The sequence below is a fragment of the Dermacentor andersoni genome, chromosome 2 (assembly GCF_023375885.2).
Source record: "Dermacentor andersoni chromosome 2, qqDerAnde1_hic_scaffold, whole genome shotgun sequence".
In the NCBI taxonomy this organism is placed as follows: domain Eukaryota; kingdom Metazoa; phylum Arthropoda; class Arachnida; order Ixodida; family Ixodidae; genus Dermacentor; species Dermacentor andersoni.
Genome location: NC_092815.1, coordinates 173,095,479 through 173,113,539, shown reverse-complemented (window position 1 = coordinate 173,113,539; position 18,061 = coordinate 173,095,479). Strand labels below are relative to the sequence as shown.

Genomic DNA, 18,061 nt, shown 5'->3' with positions numbered 1-18,061 from the left:
TCAAAACAGAACGCCACTTCACGACACCAATGTCAAATTTGCAGATATCTTTTTTTAATGCCATGTACGAATGTAGCACCACGACACTTACGTGTCGACGTCACATTTTAAGCGATACACGGATACCCGGCTATTTTTTCGCTTTTCTCCAAAACAAAACTCGCCCAAGCACATGAACACTGGGACTCTATTCGAGGTTGCTCTGCCTATGGGCGATTTTCGGTAAATTTAGTATACGCGTGCGCATTTGGCTGTTTAGCTCCACGACCGCACTGTCGAGCTCTTCGCTAGATATGTGTCCACTAACGCACAGCTTTGGCCGTGTCCATATGTTTGGCGTTCCAGGCTACGTTAGTTCAGCCGCGTAGATAAATATTTCATTCAGAGGGCACAGACATCGGCCGCCCAGCAAGGGCTACGAGCGGCAAAATCGCAGTAGCAGTACTTCGTTAAGTGCCCAGAGCACCCACACATTGTCGCTTACTGCGCGAGATGCGTTCACTGTGCCACGTTACAATCAAAAGTCGTAGTTCGGATGCTAATGCGAAGGCAATTTGTTAGTGAGCGACATCAATGTACGCAGTTACGTCAGAAGCATCACCATTTCAATGTCTTAGCACGCGGTTTCCCTACATTTGGTTAAAATACACTATTTCACTAAACAACGCCTAAATTCTGCAGGTCTGAGAAAATTTGTGTAAAGCTGGCCCCACTGACGAGGCCTGATGATGATGACAGCCAGTAGCGTGCGACTGTGTTCATTGTTTCTATTGCGCGCTCAAGACTTTCAAGATAAACCGGTGTTAAATGCAAATTTTAATACAGCCTCAACTGCTCTTTTTCATGATCTTTCATTATGTTTCAGTAACATTGTTACATTGGATGGCCTGTTGATAAGCGGCAAAAATGGAAGCGTCAATATTTGCTGTTTACAGCTGTGTTGGGGCCAAGCAATAAGCATGTACTCTACTGCCTCAGTTCCTTTGTACATGTCACGGGAAGACCACGAACACTTGGCCGAACACTTGTTTCTGTGCTCTGTGACTTTTTGGTAAAATCTTCGCCTTTCGAGGTGCCTCGCCTCCCCGTCTTGCGGCCATGGACGCGGAGCATGCCAGAGGCCCGCCTGGCCAGAAGTCATCACGGCCGTCAACCGCAAGGAAGCGAGTTGGCTCCCCCAGTGACACCGAAGACACCGAGCTGTACTCTATGTCGGAAGACGACTCATCCGACGACGGCTTCATACCCGTCCGGAGTAAGAGGGCGAGGAGAAAAATCGTCAACACAACGCCGTCAACTCCTGCGAGCACAACGACTATGAAGTCAAGGCGTGCGCGCTGGCCACGCGCCATCATCTTTATGCCGGAAGAACCGTCAAGCAACCTACGATTGCTCAACAGGCAAGCCCTATCCATTTTTCTGGAATATGCGGTGCCGGATCAAATTACAGACATAAGGATAAATCCACGCAAGAATATACTCGCCATAGACGTGCACAATGCGAGTGCGCTTGGAAAACTTCAAGAAATCACGGAGCTAGGCGGAATCAAAATGCGCCCCTTTATCCCGATCGACGACACATCCATAGCCGGTGTGATTTACGACATTGACATTGCCATTCCCAGTGATGACTTACCTAGCCTCATCAAGCCGGCATACGAAGGCACGATCATTACGCAAGTGCGCCGCCTTGGGAATACGCGCTGCATAAAAGTAATATTCAAGGGGGATTGTATCCCATCCCACGTTAAAGTCGGACATTTCCGACATCCGGTTCGACCATTCATCCAGAAGCCGCTTCAATGCCATCAGTGTTTCAGGCTAGGACACGTCAAGGGCGTGTGTCCCAACACGCTACTGTGTCCCCGTTGCGCTGACCCTCATGCAGAACAGACCTGCGGAGCCACGGTCCTGAAGTGCGCCAACTGTATAGCGGCCCTCACGCGGCCTCGTCGAAAGACTGTCCCCGCATCAAGAGGGAGCGCGCGGTTCTCAAGCAAATGGCCAGAGACAATTCGGCCGACAGGGAGGCAGCCGAAGTAGTCCGCCGTCGGCGTGGGCACCATCGTACGTCTTCGAAGAAGGCGCATGCGCGAAGTGACAGTACCCACTCCACTGCGGTGCCAGTTAGTCGCGCCGCGAAAAGGCCCACCACTTCCACGAAGGAAGCAGAAAAGACTCTATCTTTAGAGGAATGGCCTACCCTACCGAGCCGCTCCCTTCCGAAGGAATCTGAGAAAGTCGGGGCCCCACCTGATCTTTCTCCGGCCATGGATGACTCACCTAAAACAGACCGTCGAGTCATCTCGGTGCTACGTTCTCTCATGGAGGCCATTCGAGCGCTTTTAGTGGACATGGGGACACCGTCTGCTCGAAGCGCACTTAAAGTGCTGGACGCCTTAAGCCCAGTGCTTGCATCCCTCCAATAGAAAGATGGCTACCCTTACCCCATCCTTCCGGAAAGAAGCGAAGGCAGCGTCCGTCACCCAGTGGAACGCCAGAGGGCTAAAATCACGAATTTCAGATTTTCGCCAGTTTGTGTACACCAATGTGTTTCCACTAATCGTCATTTGTAAGCCCAACTTGTCGAAACCAATAAGACTGTCAGGATACGAATTTATCATGTCATCAACAAATGATGCATGAAGCAAAAGCGTCGTTTTTGTTCGTCGTGAACTCACCTATGTTTTGCAACCAATTGCGCCCCACGACGACAATCAATATATATGCATCACAGTTAAAAAGAACAAACTCTTGTTTACTCTCATAGCCGTGTATATATCACCTTCCAGCAATCTCGATATCAAAAGATTTGCGGATATCTTGAGTGTTTGTCGCGCCCCATGGGTCATCATAGGAGATTTCAATGCACACCATCCAGCATGGGGAAGTACAAGGACAAATGCAAGAGGACGAAGATTAGCAAGCATCACCCACAACTATGGCCTTACTCTCCTGAACGATGGTAGCCCCACCTTTCTTCGAGGCGTGACATACGGCAGCACCTTGCTTTCATCTCCAACTCTCTCGCCAGATGTGTGAAGTGGTTTCCCGACATTGAAACACATGGGACTGACCACATCCCCACTTATCCGAACATCAAAGGCCTGTCAGATCAGGCCCACGGATGTGAGATCAGGCCCACGGAATACCATTCGAACGATTCAAGGGGCAACTTCAAGTCTGAGATGGAAGATTACTGCCGCGAGGGCCTACCCTCTGGGTTAGAGCAAACGATTAAAATTACGATGCAAAACGCCACTCGGACGATGACGATCTGTTCCACGCGAAATGACTTCGACATAGAATTAGAGCGACTTCGAGCGCTTCGTCGCCGGGCGGAGCATCGATATCGGCGTACAAAATCAATCCATGATCTTAGGGCAGCTAGGAGGATGCAAAAGAAGATTCAGCGTCATATGGATAGATTAGCGTCGGAACATTGGGCAACGTTTTGCCAGACACTCGACCACCGCAAGCCACTGTCTCACATTTGGAAAACGGTGCAAGGTCTGCGTTGCCTTCCGGAACGGCGTTTTCCATTCAAGGCGCTAGCGCTTTTCCAAGGGCGACAAGACATCGATGTCGCAAAAGACTTTTGTGCGCGGATCGCAGAGCAAGCGACTCGTCCCGATCCTCCAGCCCGAGGTGACGTCCCCCATTCCCGTGATTGCCGCATGTACCTGCCTTTTACAATGGAGGAGCTCGAAGCGGCACTAGCTCTCTGCAGGCGCTCATCATCTCCGTGTCCAGATGGTATATCATACCAGGCCTTGTGCTATCTCGGAGAGTCCGCACGGATAGAATTGTTGAGCCTTTACAACTCCTCATGGCAGGAGGGAAATGTTCCTGACGAATGGAAGGTAAGCCGCTTGGTGCCACTCTTAAAGCAGGGGAAATCCCCATTAGAACTCACCTCTTACCGCCCAATAACGCTGGCCAGCTGTGTAGGAAAGATAATAGAACGGATGATCATTGGCCGCCTGGAATGGTACCTTGAATACTACAACATTTATCTGATTTCCATGGCTGGTTTCCGACGTGACGGCTCTTCCATCGACAATATAGTTGATCTCGTTTCATATGTCCAGCACGAAAGGTCCCGTAAGCGTTTATCTGCAGCTTTATTCTTAGATGTGAAAGGGGCATACGATAACGTGTTACATAAGTCCATTCTCGACGCTCTTGCGACGGTTGGCCTAGGTGGTCGAGTTTTTTTGTGGATTGCAAGTTACCTATCTGCAAGATCATTCTATGTGTTAACTGACGATGGCCCAACTACGCGACGCTATACCAGCAGGGGCGTTCCTCAAGGCGGTGCTCTCAGCCCGACGCTATTCAATCTCGCTCTTATTGGACTTGCGGAATACTTGCCACCTACCATCAAAATTTCAATATACGCTGACGACATCTGTTGTCTGGACTGCGGCAGTCACACGTCCTCAGATACGTGCACGGCTTCAAAGAGCGGCTACTTTGACAGCGAGCTACTTATGCAAACAAGGTCTCAGCATATCACCAGGAAAACGCGCACTAGTGGCATTTACTCGCAAACCAATGACGTCTTATTTGATCTCAATAAATGGGCGGATCCTAATGTCAGAACCCACAGATTTCTTGGCGTAATTGTAGACCGAGACCTCTGTTGGTGCCCGCACGTGGCCTACATGAAACGACGCCTGACAGCAACTTCCCAGTTGTTTAAATACTTGGCAGTAAAGACGTGGGGAATGTCAGCAGACGCAATGCGTAAACTCTACAGAGCTCTCTTTCACGGTTTTTTAAGATATAGCCTACCTGTACTGAACAACACCTGCAAGACAAATATTCGTGTTCTGCAGGCAGCACAAGCTCAAGCACTCAGAGTCTGCCTTGGTTTGCCCAGACGCACGTCAACAGAGGCAACTCTTGCGATTGCTCGGGACCTAATGCGAACTCACATTACTGTGGAAGCGCTGAGAACGCACATCAGACATTTTGCACGTGCCCCCTATCACCACCTTGCAGCACTACCTTCAGACAGGCACCAATCATCATTTTCTAAAACTATCATCACGTACAACGACAAACATCCCTCGGGCTTCACCGCTGCATCTAAACGATCGATACCCCCTTGGTGTCTTATCAGCCCCACAGTCCATCTCAGTGTACCAGGAATCGGGAAAAAGTCTGAACTGTCGTCGCCTGTGCTGAAACAACTGTCTCTACTTCTTCTGCACGAGAGGTACGCGGACAGTGAACACATTTATACTGATGGTTCCACAAACATCCAGTATTCATCCGGTGCTGTGGTCATTACAGCAAGAGCTATTACCATCAGCTTTAGGACTAACCACCCAACGACATCAACATCTGCGGGACTAGCTGCTCTTTGCGCTGCACTTTGTTTCGTCATTCGGGAACCACCTCGACAATGGTCAATTTTCAGTGACTCAAAGGCAGCCCTACAATCTGTGCTATCAGCTCTGCGTCGCGGGCCATTCGAACAGCTCGTGTTCAATATTAGATGCCTACTCCGTACATCACATGAGAAACGACATCACGTGACGTTTCAGTGGCTGCCAAGTCACTGCGGCGTCATAGGAAATGAAGACGCCGATAAAGCCGCTCGGGCAGCTCTTGATGACACACAGGAAGAGGCCATGCCACTTTCACGGTCCGATGCAGCCAGCAGACTTCGAGTGCTTGCACGGGAGATCGCGCTCTCTCTATGGGGCACAGTAAGCAGCCAGACCAACCAGAGCAACCGTCAATACCACCTGCCCTCTTTGATGCATCTCTATATGCCAACTGGACTCCGCCGAAGGCAGGCGACTCTGCTTTATCGCTTATGGCTTGGGGTGGCTTTCACGAAATCTTACTCGTTCCGCATTGGAATGGCCGATAACGCTCTCTGCAATGCTTGTCTTTGCGAGGAGACGCTGGAACACATTCTGTTCGACTATCCTGAATATAATGTTCTGCGACAGTCCCTGGCATCCGTTCTAGCGCACCTTGACACTAGACTATTGTCCCTCGACACGATTTTCACATGCCGCCGACAGAAGACATCGCAGGTGAAGGCGACGAAGGGACTACTTCGGTTTTTGAAAGAGACGGGATTGGACAAGCGGCTGTGACAGTGATATCACGTACCATGCCAGGTTGATGGACTCTAACGGACGATGTGTGTGTGTTGTGCTATGTGTTCTCTCTCTCTCTCCCCCCTTCCCCATCTTTCATCGCCCCCATCCCTCTCCCATGTGTAGGGTAGCCAACCGGTTAAGCTAAACTGGTTAACCTCCCTGCCTTTCCTTCTCCACTTTTTCCTTCCTTCCTTCCTTGTACATGTCACAGTCTGGCAAGGCAACGTCTTGAATGCGATGCAAATATTCACACTGAAAGGCAACATTTAATCGTTACCTGCGCATGAGGCTCGTGTAGACACATTAGATGCTGCATGGAATCTGAAGTGCTGTGCAGGGATTGAGCCTACTCGTTTTAATATGTTTGTCGAGGTTTTTCTTTTTTTTTGGCACCCAGTGTCCCGCTGTCGCTTTTTGCATTGCTTCTAGGACAAGAAAGAACTGCAATATGGCCTTCAGAATGAGGTTAGTGCAACATTGCTATAATTTGAGGTCATTTTTGGTTTTGCACAAGCAGGAGCGTTCGCACGCCATCAGCAGTGTCCAGGCATTGACACTTTATGGCTCCAATGCCGTCTCTTTTATGTTAGGGGTACGGAAATCTACTCGATGTTCTTAGAGAATAGCGTCTGGCTACTTACTGCACATGCACTCAATGCAAGCCGTTTCTTTGTGCTTGGGTTCGCACTCTTCCCTAACCGAAAATTTTTGCGGCAACTTGACTGCCACTGATCCTTGCGTAATGACATTGGCGGCATTGACAGATCTAACTGCACTCACGTAGCGTCACGTTTAAACTTACTTTTGAGTAACATGTAATGCTCGCAACATAGGCTGGTTTGGACTACCAAGTTCTCGCACTTTACGTTAATCCATAATAATATCACATCACCGCTTCTTTTTTTACTTCAGTTGTCGATGCGACATCTCTTAGGTCATAACAAGGAGGATTTAAGCTGGCTTACCCTGGTATCTATTGCCGTGGCTGATGACGACAGCTGGTTCTAGTCGATCTGGCTTCGTTCCTATTGACATCTTTTTCCTTTCGGTTACATTTCTAAACCTATAATCAAATCAAATCAAATCAAATCAGTTTATTTTCATCTCAAGTATGAGGGCAGGCTCGGGTGCATCAAAGTGTAATAATTTAGGATTTTGTTCCTCGACTGGCATTATAGAGTCCTCTTTGACAGCCGCACAGGTGCCGCAACTGGTAGCGCGAACGCAAGCCGGGACCCATATGCTATAGACGTTCCCGCCAGGCACTTTTGGGGGTCACTGTGGCGCCCAATATTAAGGGTCCTATTCCAAAACTCTCAATTACAATCATACAAAAGAATCCGAAATGGGAACATTACACGTTATGAAATTTCCGATGAACTTGCCGGCCTCAGATGTTAATGTATTGAATTGAATTTTATTTCTCGTTCATTCAAACGAGGGTAGACTGAGACAAAGGGCATAAAGCCTGACAAAGGTCTCAGGCCCCGCGAACGACAGGTTTGACAGTAGATCCCACACATATGCACAATTTTGCGCGTTACAACAGCGTTGGTTACTGTGAAAATTCATGGTAGCAATGTCCATGTACAACATACAATGTACAATGTAGTACAATGTAGAGCAACGGCTAAGTATAACTAAGCATTTCAGATTGTGATGGTGTGCTAGAATTATACAATTATACACAGAATAAACGTCAGTGAACTTATACAGCAATATAGAGAAACATCATGTGCAAAAAAAAACAATAAGAAACATCCTGATTGTGTGCCAAAAATAATAAAAAACTGGCAACAAGACGTGGATGCAAACATATTTGTAGTAATACAAAACGCAAAAAAAAAACATTAAATGAAACCATATAATGTGAATCCTGAAAAGCAAAAGAATATGTAATTCGTGGCAGAAACATTTTTCGTGGCAGAAACTTTCACTACATTGTGCGATTGGGTTTCTCTTTCGGATTTATAGAAGAATTTGCATATAATATATCCTGTCCGCACACAGCATATCATATTTTTGGAATAGTGGACTGGTTCTTACATCTGAAAAACAGCCATAGTACTTTGCATTAAGCGAATAACACTTCTTTGTAAAGTAGTCAATTTCGTGTAATTTGTTCTGGTGGTTGTACCGCAAACTAATATTCACGTAACACCCTGCCCATTTCGGCGTGATCTATTTCTCCGCCGTATGATAAAGCACTCTAGCCTGCGCTTCCAAATTCTATGAGAAAAATTAATTGATATATGCCCCAATGATGTTTCTACTAACAACTTTCGTCGGTTCCTTTGAAAAATATGGGCGTGCGCGCTCACGCATGCTTATGCGATAATGTGGAAGGCTGCTGCGCTTTTCATACACGCGTAATTACAACGCACAGCCATGTGTTAGAGGAGCAAACAAACAGATGTGCGTAAATAGGGACAACACGGGTGAGAAAAACAGGATTGAAAATGCACTCTATAAGCGGTGCATAAATTACCCGGAAACGAATTCGGAACCATTTCCACTTCAAACAATGGGTCCACAACTAAGTGAAATCCACACTGAGCTTACGAACATGTTTTTCACCACTCTTTTGTTGACAGGATGGCATGTTAGCGCTTGCACAATATTGAACGTGCAGCACACATTAACTTCTTATCTACGCGGTGGCTTATATCACGAGTTACCTCAATGCGCGGGCACTTCCAAGGATAGGCACATTGTTTATTTTTCTTATCTGCTTCGCGTGGGAAGCGCATTCCCCCACTATCTTTCTGATACTAAAAAAAAGGTTACGTTTGGATTTATAAATGTCCCCTGCGTGAAAGTTGCAGCCTACACTTGTTGGTCGTGTTCACCGTGCTTGTGGCATTTCAAGTGCAACAAATTTTAATGGCTCTTTGTGTAACTAATTCCCTTTCTGCTCTACGTGTTTGGTAAGTTTGTCTATAGCCTACTTTCCCTCAGTGCCTTAGATGTCGCAGTTAAACATACACTTCTCCAATGTAAAACGAGAGACCCCACACCGAGGATTCTGGATCATTCGACTCAGTTCGCCTACTCTTCTAACCAGTCACAATCGAACAAGTTTCTCACGCTACGCTATTAGAAAACACTTTTCTTCAACGTCTCTTTCATTGAAGTTGCAATGGTTTCTTCTCGATAGCATAGCTCGTCAAGAAACTTCCTCTTGTTTCTCATTTAACTTATCATCCTTACTTGTCCCATTCCTTGCAATATGCAAGTGCGCTCACCTTTGGCACCAAGCTTGTCCTGTTCGTAAGCTTCGAAATTCAAATTTAGGAAGTGGAGGGGCAATATTGCTAAAAAAGGTATATTTGTTATTATGGAAACGCTGTGTTTTGGTCTATACACGATTGTTTCAGCGAGTGGCTCTTGATGAGAATTGGAAAGCTTCTGAAAGGCTTTCAAATTTTACCTAAAGAAAGGTCATTCGAGGACTTTCATGCCGGTCATATTAGTTTGTAGGTTTCAGCTTGGATTCTAGCTAGATCTATTCTTGTTTTTCTGGCAGATTAGAATACCGTTTGCTATACAAATTTAGAAAAATAGTAGTCGAAGGGTAGTAACAGGTGTAGTCGCTAATATTACCACGCAATAGTGTCTCTTTGCTGTCCACTAGCTACGATAATTCGCACTTATGCTAAATCCCCCCTTTACTGAGCGGCTCGTAGGTTGAACTGTAAGTACGTTAGTAAAAGGTAATGCCACCCTCTGCTATGGTCTCTTATGCTGTTTAGTGGAAGTCGTAATCCAGTGTTTAGACAAACCATAAGTCATATTATTATTGTCAATTATTATTTGCGCGTGGCGTCATCGCGCATAAACCTATGTAAAAATGTACATTAGATAAGGCGCGTTATCCTGCAAAGATATTCCAATATGTCTCTATGCCATTTCTGCCATTAGCTCTCCGCAATTAGTCAAACATTTTTGGGCCACACCCACTTAGCCAGTCTGTCACGTGATGTCAGGAAAACTGCGATCCCCTATCTTATCGGACATGTAGACCGTGACTTTGCACGATCAGGACAAACAAAATGAAGTTAGTTCTGATTCGGTGCCTTTTTCAGCATTACCATCACAATGCTTTTGGGCATAACCGTGGAAACTCACCACGTCAAAGTGACGTGTAGGCATTAATATGCATTAATATGGCGATCAAAACTGACACTTCGTCGCCACAGCCGGAGGCTGCTTCGCTTCGAAGGGAATAGGAGATTGCTAGCCGTCGATCATTTAATGCAACCGGTGAGCATGAATTTCTTTGCGTAAGATAATAATTCTCGCGTGGCAGTATAACATTGTCAAGGACTTTCAGCACGTATACTACATCGCTCCTTGAACTCTTCTTCGTCGAGAACTCTGTGCCGAGGCATCTTTAACTCTTCTTTAAACGGCACCGTGATATTCGATCAGCCACCGCGGTTTTAGAGCAGCCACCGCGAGCAAAGCAAAGGCAAGCGCACCAATTACAGACGCTGGCGCAACTATCCCTCTCCCGGTTATCTACATTCACTGCTACAGTTCGGCAGAAACTTTCTCCACGTCTGCGCGCTCTTTGCCTCAGGTCAATAAATTAGGTAAGAAAAACTTGTGAAGGTATAGCTGATGTTACGTGCTTTCAAAACAAATAACATTGCATGCGTGCTAAGTGAGCAGAGCGTTTGAGTGGGCTCTTCAAGCCATGCTGCGCGGAACCGCCCGATGCTTGCGTTAGCCGTTACCCAAATTTTACGTGAGGAGATTAGAATAATATAGGTGTGCAATGCTGTAAGGTTATAAGATCCTAATTAGAGGTTCACAGTTGCATAGTGCATAGATTACAATACATAGGTGCGCACGGGAACAGTATGTGCTCTTTAGCGTTCTCCATATATTTATTCATTAGGTCGTTGTTAAAAACACGTCGCAAAACATGTACCCCGATCATTTTATCTTCCGATGCATTTTCCTCTTCGTCGTCTGTTTCTTTCTGTACAGGGCAGCTTATTGCACGCTACAAAACTACTAAATTGTGTGGCAGTGCACCGCTAGCTTTATTTTATGTTATTGCGATAACAATTATGTGGACATTCCAGGCTAAGTTTCGTCGTCGGCACGGCCGTGATGTTCTATATGAAGTCGATAACACCGTCGCCGCGTGTAGTATGCACTATGTTGCAGTGAATGCACGCGAGGGAAGCCAACGATCGTGGCTCTATCTGGCGCGCGAAGGGGAAAGCGTCGAGCAAACGCACCGTCTTCCGTCGCGCGAAAGGTCGGGGGGGGATCGGAGGGTGGCAGGGGGGGCGGGGGGCGGTGGCGTTGTGCTTCGGCAGCAACTCCGCCTTTTACGACTGGGCGCAAGGGGAACTGAATATCGCGGCTCAGACACGCGCGCCTTATGGGGAACCAGCGCTGGAGTTTTCACGACGCCTGCAGCGCCGCGCTGGCGGTCAGAACGTGCACAATACAGCCTCCCCCGCGGACGAAAATTGCTACTGGTAGTGGCGTTGCGTGCCCTGAAAGTCGAAGAAAAACAAAAGGACGCCGACAATACTGTTGCGTATACAAGTGCCACAACTACGTCGGGATGAGGGAGGATGTATCCTGCGTTTTCCCATCTAAACTCTACGAACAAGAACGGAGGCGGCATTGGATCCAAGCAGTCAGGCGAGCGGAGTAAGTTCCCGTCTTGTCGCCCGGTCAAGCGGTGTCGGGCTGGTTTCTAAGTCGAATTTCGTGTGTTTGCTTGGTTTATTCGATAGTTAAGACGGTAAGCCGTGGCAGACAGTACCAAACAGCAGAATCTGCAGTTGGCATTTCGTCGGAAACAAAATTAGCAATAGCATGCACCATCCGGCATATGTACCAACCATTTCTCATTCGTAATACCACCGCCAAGCCCCTTCCAACGCCACCGCACCAAGCGAAAGATACGAAAGGTACATATTATCCATTCATTGCCAAGAATTATGTGGGAGGGAAGCTGCCTTGTAATACGAGTTGTGTGCGCGTACTGCCGGCGCACGCGCGACTAAGCTGCCTATGTGTTTTTAAAAATGCGCATGCGGATGAGGACTCGGAGCTGAGATGCATCCGGTAAATTTATGTAATTAATGCTAAATGTAGCCAGCGTTGTTACGGATCCAGCAGCGGAGCACTCAAACCTTTGCTTGCGCGAGTCACCTGATGCGATAAAGCTTTCTTCTCCATTGCCACGTAATATATGCACCCCGAGAATGACAAAGGGCGGCGCAAAGCCCGTGTACGATACATTGGCCGCATGCTTGCAAACATCCCGGTAACACACACTTTATACACGGACACATCACGCACTCAAGAGGGCTATACCTCGGTAGTTTTGGATGGCACCGAATCCCTGAGAGACTCTGCTGCAATGCGCGGAACAAATGCCGCTTACGGAGAAATTCTCGGTGTTGCTATTGCAATTCGATACGCCATCCGTGTTCCTGAGGTAGTGTATATATTGACGGACTCGCAACAGGCATGCGGGGCGTTCCTATCAGGACATGGCATCCCGAGAGCGGCGCACCAAATTCTCAAACAGATCCCGCAAAATACACCAACCACAGCTCCCCGCATCCACTTACTTTAGACCCCTGGTCATACCTCGCTGCCTGGTAACGAACGCGCACATGCGGTTGCCCGAGAAATTTCCCTCCGGGCGACTCGGCGTGGTGAGGCGACTAGGTCAGAGTGGGGGGATCCCTTGCTCCGTTATAAAGACATACTCCGTCATTATGCACGCATTCGTCGCACCCACGCCGCACCACCGCCATCCTTCTCGCGGGAGGAAGCAGTGGCATTACGCCAGTTACAAACCGCAACATTTCCTAATCTTGTCTCTCTCAATAAATTCTACCCACACTGTTATGCAGATCGTTGCCCTGGCTGTGGCAGCTCGCCAACAATCTTCCACGTCACGATTGAGTGCACTGCAAACCTCTTTCCTCCCTTGCCAACTCTCCTTTACCCCCTACGCAACAAAGAGCTGTGGTACGATGCCCTCCGCGACGGACCTCCCGAGGTCCTCCGAGTAGTGATACAATGGGCTCGAAACATCGCCGGAATCATCTTAGGGACCCTGGACTGAGGGTTCCTCCCACACTGCTCTCGCCATTCATATATTATTAATAAAGATGTTTTACTCTCTCTCTTCTCCATTGACTGCTGTGGCGAAGTAACATTAGAATTTTTTATGTCTAGCCAGAGAAATATGGAATGTCTTCAGGCCAACTAATACTTCCGAAAGCATAGGTGGTAAAAACGTTTATTTCCTCTGAAAAGAGGGAGTTACATGGAGGGTGCTCTGGAGTCAGGCTTAGTGCCCTTCCCCTCACAAACACTAGGTGGAGTCCCTAGTACGGGACCCCAGTGGCTTCCGCTGCCGCCATAGCTCGTTCGACCATCGCCTTTTGGGCTTTCAGGTCGCAACAGGCGGGTAGGGTCGCCTCCCAGTCCTCCCGGGTGGGGTTTGGGTGTGGAGTAAAAGCAGGGTTGGAGGGGCACGCCCACACCATGTGGTAGAGGTCCGAGGACCTCTCCCCACAGTGCGGGCACTCCCCGGAGAAGGCAGGGTCAAAGTGCGTTAGCGAGGCCGGGCACATCATGGTGTTCGTGACAAGGCGGAGGAACAGGCGTTCCTCCGCTCTCGTTAATCCTTTACACGGGTGGGGGTACAGTTTATGTCTATCTTTGTATAATTGTGTTATTTCCTTGTAAGTGTAGGTCGGCGTGGCTTCCGCTACTTCTTCAGAGGAGGCGGGGGACGAGGTTGCCCGGTTAGAGAGCGCGCGGGCGGCTGCATCTGCTGCCTCGTTTCCTCCTAGCCCCGAGTGGGCCGGAGCCCAGACTATGAAGCGGTGGGATGGACCTCCTACGTACGAGCTATTTTGCAGTAGCCGGTAGGCCAGGTACGGGACCCAGCCCTGTTGGACGTTCCGACACGCCCCTCGCGAGTCGGTTATGATTGTCTTGGAATCGGAGTGTGTTGCCGCTAAAGCGATGGCGACTTCCTCTGCTTGAGTGACGCTTCGGGCTTTGAAGGTGAGCCCGTTCACCGTTTTGGACTCGTGGATCACTGCCGCCGTGTACCACCCGCCATGGTGCGGGCCGGATGCGTCCACATAGTATACCCCGGGTTTCCTTCCGTAGTGGTGAGCTAAGGCCTCTGCCCTGGCCCTGCGTCTACCCTCGTGGTCGTCCCTGGACATCTTAATTGGGAGTGGTCTTACGTGCAGGGCGTAACGCCATTCCTGAGAGAGTCTTACTCTCTCCTCGGTGAGAGTCGTGTGTTCTATGTGCAGACGGGCCAAAAGGCGGCGTCCTGACGGCGTCTGCGATAATCGCGTGTATTGACCTGTGAGGTGGGCTTCTCTAAGTTCATCGAAGGAGTTCGTCATACCCAGACCTTGGAGTCTCAGGTTAGACGTGGTTATCGGGAGGTCGAGGGCCTTCTTCGCCATTTTGCGTATTATCACCTCGATGATGTTCTGGTCGTGTTTGTTCAGGCGGAGATAGGGGGTCGAGTACAGGATTCTGCTTGTTACAAAGGCATTGGCCAGCCGCAAGGCGTCTTTGCTTCGCAGTCCCCCTTTCTTGTTCGAGGCTCTGCGGACCATTCGGCCCACCTGATCTCCCACCTTCTTTAGTTTGTCGTCCGAAAGCATAGCGCAGCACGACCGGAGCCGTAACTGCTAGATTTGCGAGGCAGCTAGGCGCAACCGTTAAGGAAACGCACGTGCTCGCCGCGACACACTGTGAAAAATATATAAAGCTTAAAAAGCTTCTTTCGTCATTTCTTCACTTGATGGCGCTAGCTTCTTTACGAAAACTGTCCACTTGAAGCGGCGCGAAAACGGAAATACACGAACTATAATACGGCCGCGCACGTGTGTGTCGTCTGGTCGGGAGGCTTGAATATGCCGCGTCTCGTCGCCAGGGCGGCGTGCAACGCACTCTTTTCGACGCGCCGCCTATCCAGCGCTGGTTCCCCATATGGAGGAACGCGGGGAGGCCTCGGCCGCGCGCGATCGCATGCGCCGTATCTTGAAAGGGGTCTGCACACGGCTCATAGCTCTAGCCGCTCTTGCGTTGAAGCGATAAACAGCACGGAGGTCACTTGGCTCGCGGCTGCCGCCGTGCTTGCTCACAACAGCGCACAGCGAGTGTCCGCGCTCATCAACTAATGACCTGTTCATGTTTGCTTGTGAACGCTCACACCATGCTTGTTAATTCAGTTATTAAGCGAATCTTTTCAAGTTTGCACGACCAATAAAACTTCTATCCTTACTACGTTAAGCTGCCTACTAATTTGCTATCGCAATCGACGCTTCGCCATTCAGGCGAAACTAACTTCTTTTTTGGTGCACGTATTTACACTACACCTTTAGAATAGAAGCGACCTAACTGTATTTTTTTCTTTCAAAGGATGGGTCGCTTCTAAAAAAAAACTCTCTACTGATTTCTGTCCGCAGCAAAGGTCCCTATAACGGTGACATTACTTTCTAAAGCTCGTAAACTCACTACCTGTGCTAGTCGTATGGACCACCTCCTTTCGGTAGGTAATGAAAGTACCACCGCGGTTATTAACTTACCTTAATGATCAGTGGCTTGCTAGATTTTGGAGAAATACTGACGCGACCATTTTTTCTAGGAGCATTGTGTTTTACTTATGGGATGACAGGCAAATGTGACTGCATAATTTCAATGTACGATGGAGACACTATTTTTTGGTCTAGCTCAAAACAATATCGATGCCAATTTATGGGTTCTTCTAAGACAACAGTGGTTTCGTCTTTTCTGAACCGTTTCATTCACGCCGATACTCCACGCGCATAAGGAGTTCGTAGAACAAACCTTTCCGTGAAGAGCGAGGGATCAAAGAAAGGTTGAAGGCAGGAATGTTAACAATTCAAAACCGTGTTTTCTATTCCCCACTGGGTAATGAGGGAGGGGAACAGAAAAGTAAGCAGATATCAAAGAGATGCACAGAGCACCCACAGAGCCAAGAGCAGATGTATGCTTTGGCAGCCGGTCACTGTCATCGCACAGTATCACAGCGTACGATCGCGCAGCACAATGAAAACCAATTAGGTCTATAGCGGTTTATGTAGGTCTCCTTTCCTTAGGACCTGCAGTAGGTCCTTCGTTGCCGTCTGCTTGGATGGCTTATGTGATTGGCATTACGAAGCAGTCTGCTCATGATATGGTCTATTTTTTTCTAAAGTGAGGTATAGCTGCTGCAGCGATTGTCTTTGTACCTTGCGGCGAGGAAACACGGAACATGTTGAAGGGCCTCCTCGCGACCACAGTCACAGCACGTACGGTTGTCGGCCATTCCAATAAGAAAACGTAACCCTTCTTAAATGGCATTCCTAGCAATAGCTGACAGAGGAGAGTTTGCTTGCGTCGACGGAATCCATCTGGGATACAAAGGCGGTGCGAAAGAAATCAAGTGGTGTAGACGGTTTTCTTGAAAGCTTGTGGTGTTGCGCAAGGGAGTCCCTGTTGGAACACAACCTGCTATATGGTGCTGAACACTGCTGTTTAAGTTTTATTTGCCCCTTAATGATTCAAGACAGACGCTGCCTGCTCTTCCCACCGTTTCCTCGGAATTGTAATTTACATAAAAGCAAGACACTTGTTGTCTATTCTCAGGCGCGCGACGTTGGCCTAAAGGATACGTGGCCCCGTAAGGCTGGTTCACCGCACATCGTTTCTGTGGAAGTGCCTTTCCAGTTTAAGGAACTCTGCCGAGCGAAATGACCCGAGGCACGTACTAAGAGTTGGTCCTGATGGTTAAGTCAACAAAAATTATTTGAGTGGGCGAATGCGAATTTATTTTATGTAAGCTGTCTAATATCTCTGTAGATTTGTGGCCGCCCAACAGGCATGAGACTGAGGTAAATTACAAGGAAACGTTTTAAATATCATGTCGATAAGGCGACCTTATCACATGAAGCAGCTTTGCACTGCAGTAAGATTTGAAGCGATGTTCTGCGCTAATTGACGCGATCGCAAAGCAACCGCAACTGCAAAATCGCATCAAAATTGTTAACTGTATGGACCATTTTGGTGGCATATGACACATCAAAGATTTTTATTAAGGAACAATACTCATTGTCTATTTACGAATACCACGAGTGTACACAGGAAAACCACCCCAGTGACATTAAAACACTCTTCGCAACTGTGCTGCGTCGGTGTAATGCCGGTACCCCACTGCGCCTGACGTGTACGAATGGCAGTAGCGTTGTTGGATGCTCTGTTAGTGGAATAGTGCACTGTGTTCACACCGCCTTCAGCTGATATCAGCTGCATTTTTCCCAAGGAATGATACGAGTGAACTCCACACCATCGGACAACAAGCATGGCTGAAGTTCTGCGTGATGCTTGTGACGTTGCAATGTTTCTTCACTTCTACTCGTAAGTAGTAAGCATATGTTTCATATAAATAATTCATATTTCTCAAAATATTCTCTGCGCTTCAATATGCCTTCGTCCAATTTAGGCAGCAGGTCATTGTATATTTCATTTCTTTGAGTTCACTGCTGATGTTTTCACATATTAATTGCAAGTATCAATGTTTCACGGGTCGTACGGGGTGCTTCAGCAAATTTAATCAACGTCTAAAGATATGTTGAAACACTCTAGGAGGCAGCGACCAAGTGCATGCTGTTGGCTATTGCATATCACACTATTTCGCTATATTTTGGGGGTTCTGCTTAATTGCGTAATTAGTCATGATGAATTAACAAACTTCACCAATAAGAACAATAGGGCAAATGATTCAATCAGAAATGTTTCAGCGTTCAAGGAAACATCTAATTCAGCATTTATGGAAGTTAGTACTTCTTACGTGATCATTCATTTTGCACCCAAGAATAAGCGCGGCAAATATGAAAAAAAAAAAACAG

The 18,061-nt window shown here is 47.9% G+C and overlaps 1 protein-coding gene across 1 annotated transcript in view; it reads left to right on the top strand.

Annotated features, from left to right (window-relative positions):
• Nucleotides 1–18,061, top strand: part of LOC126540435 (acidic mammalian chitinase-like) — a 46,297-nt gene that overhangs the window by 2,569 nt on the left and 25,667 nt on the right. Inside the window, exon 2 of the mRNA XM_050187251.2 lies at nt 17,476–17,570. Coding sequence (XP_050043208.2) covers nt 17,476–17,570 — 95 coding nt within the window. The remainder of the gene's footprint in view (nt 1–17,475; nt 17,571–18,061) is intronic.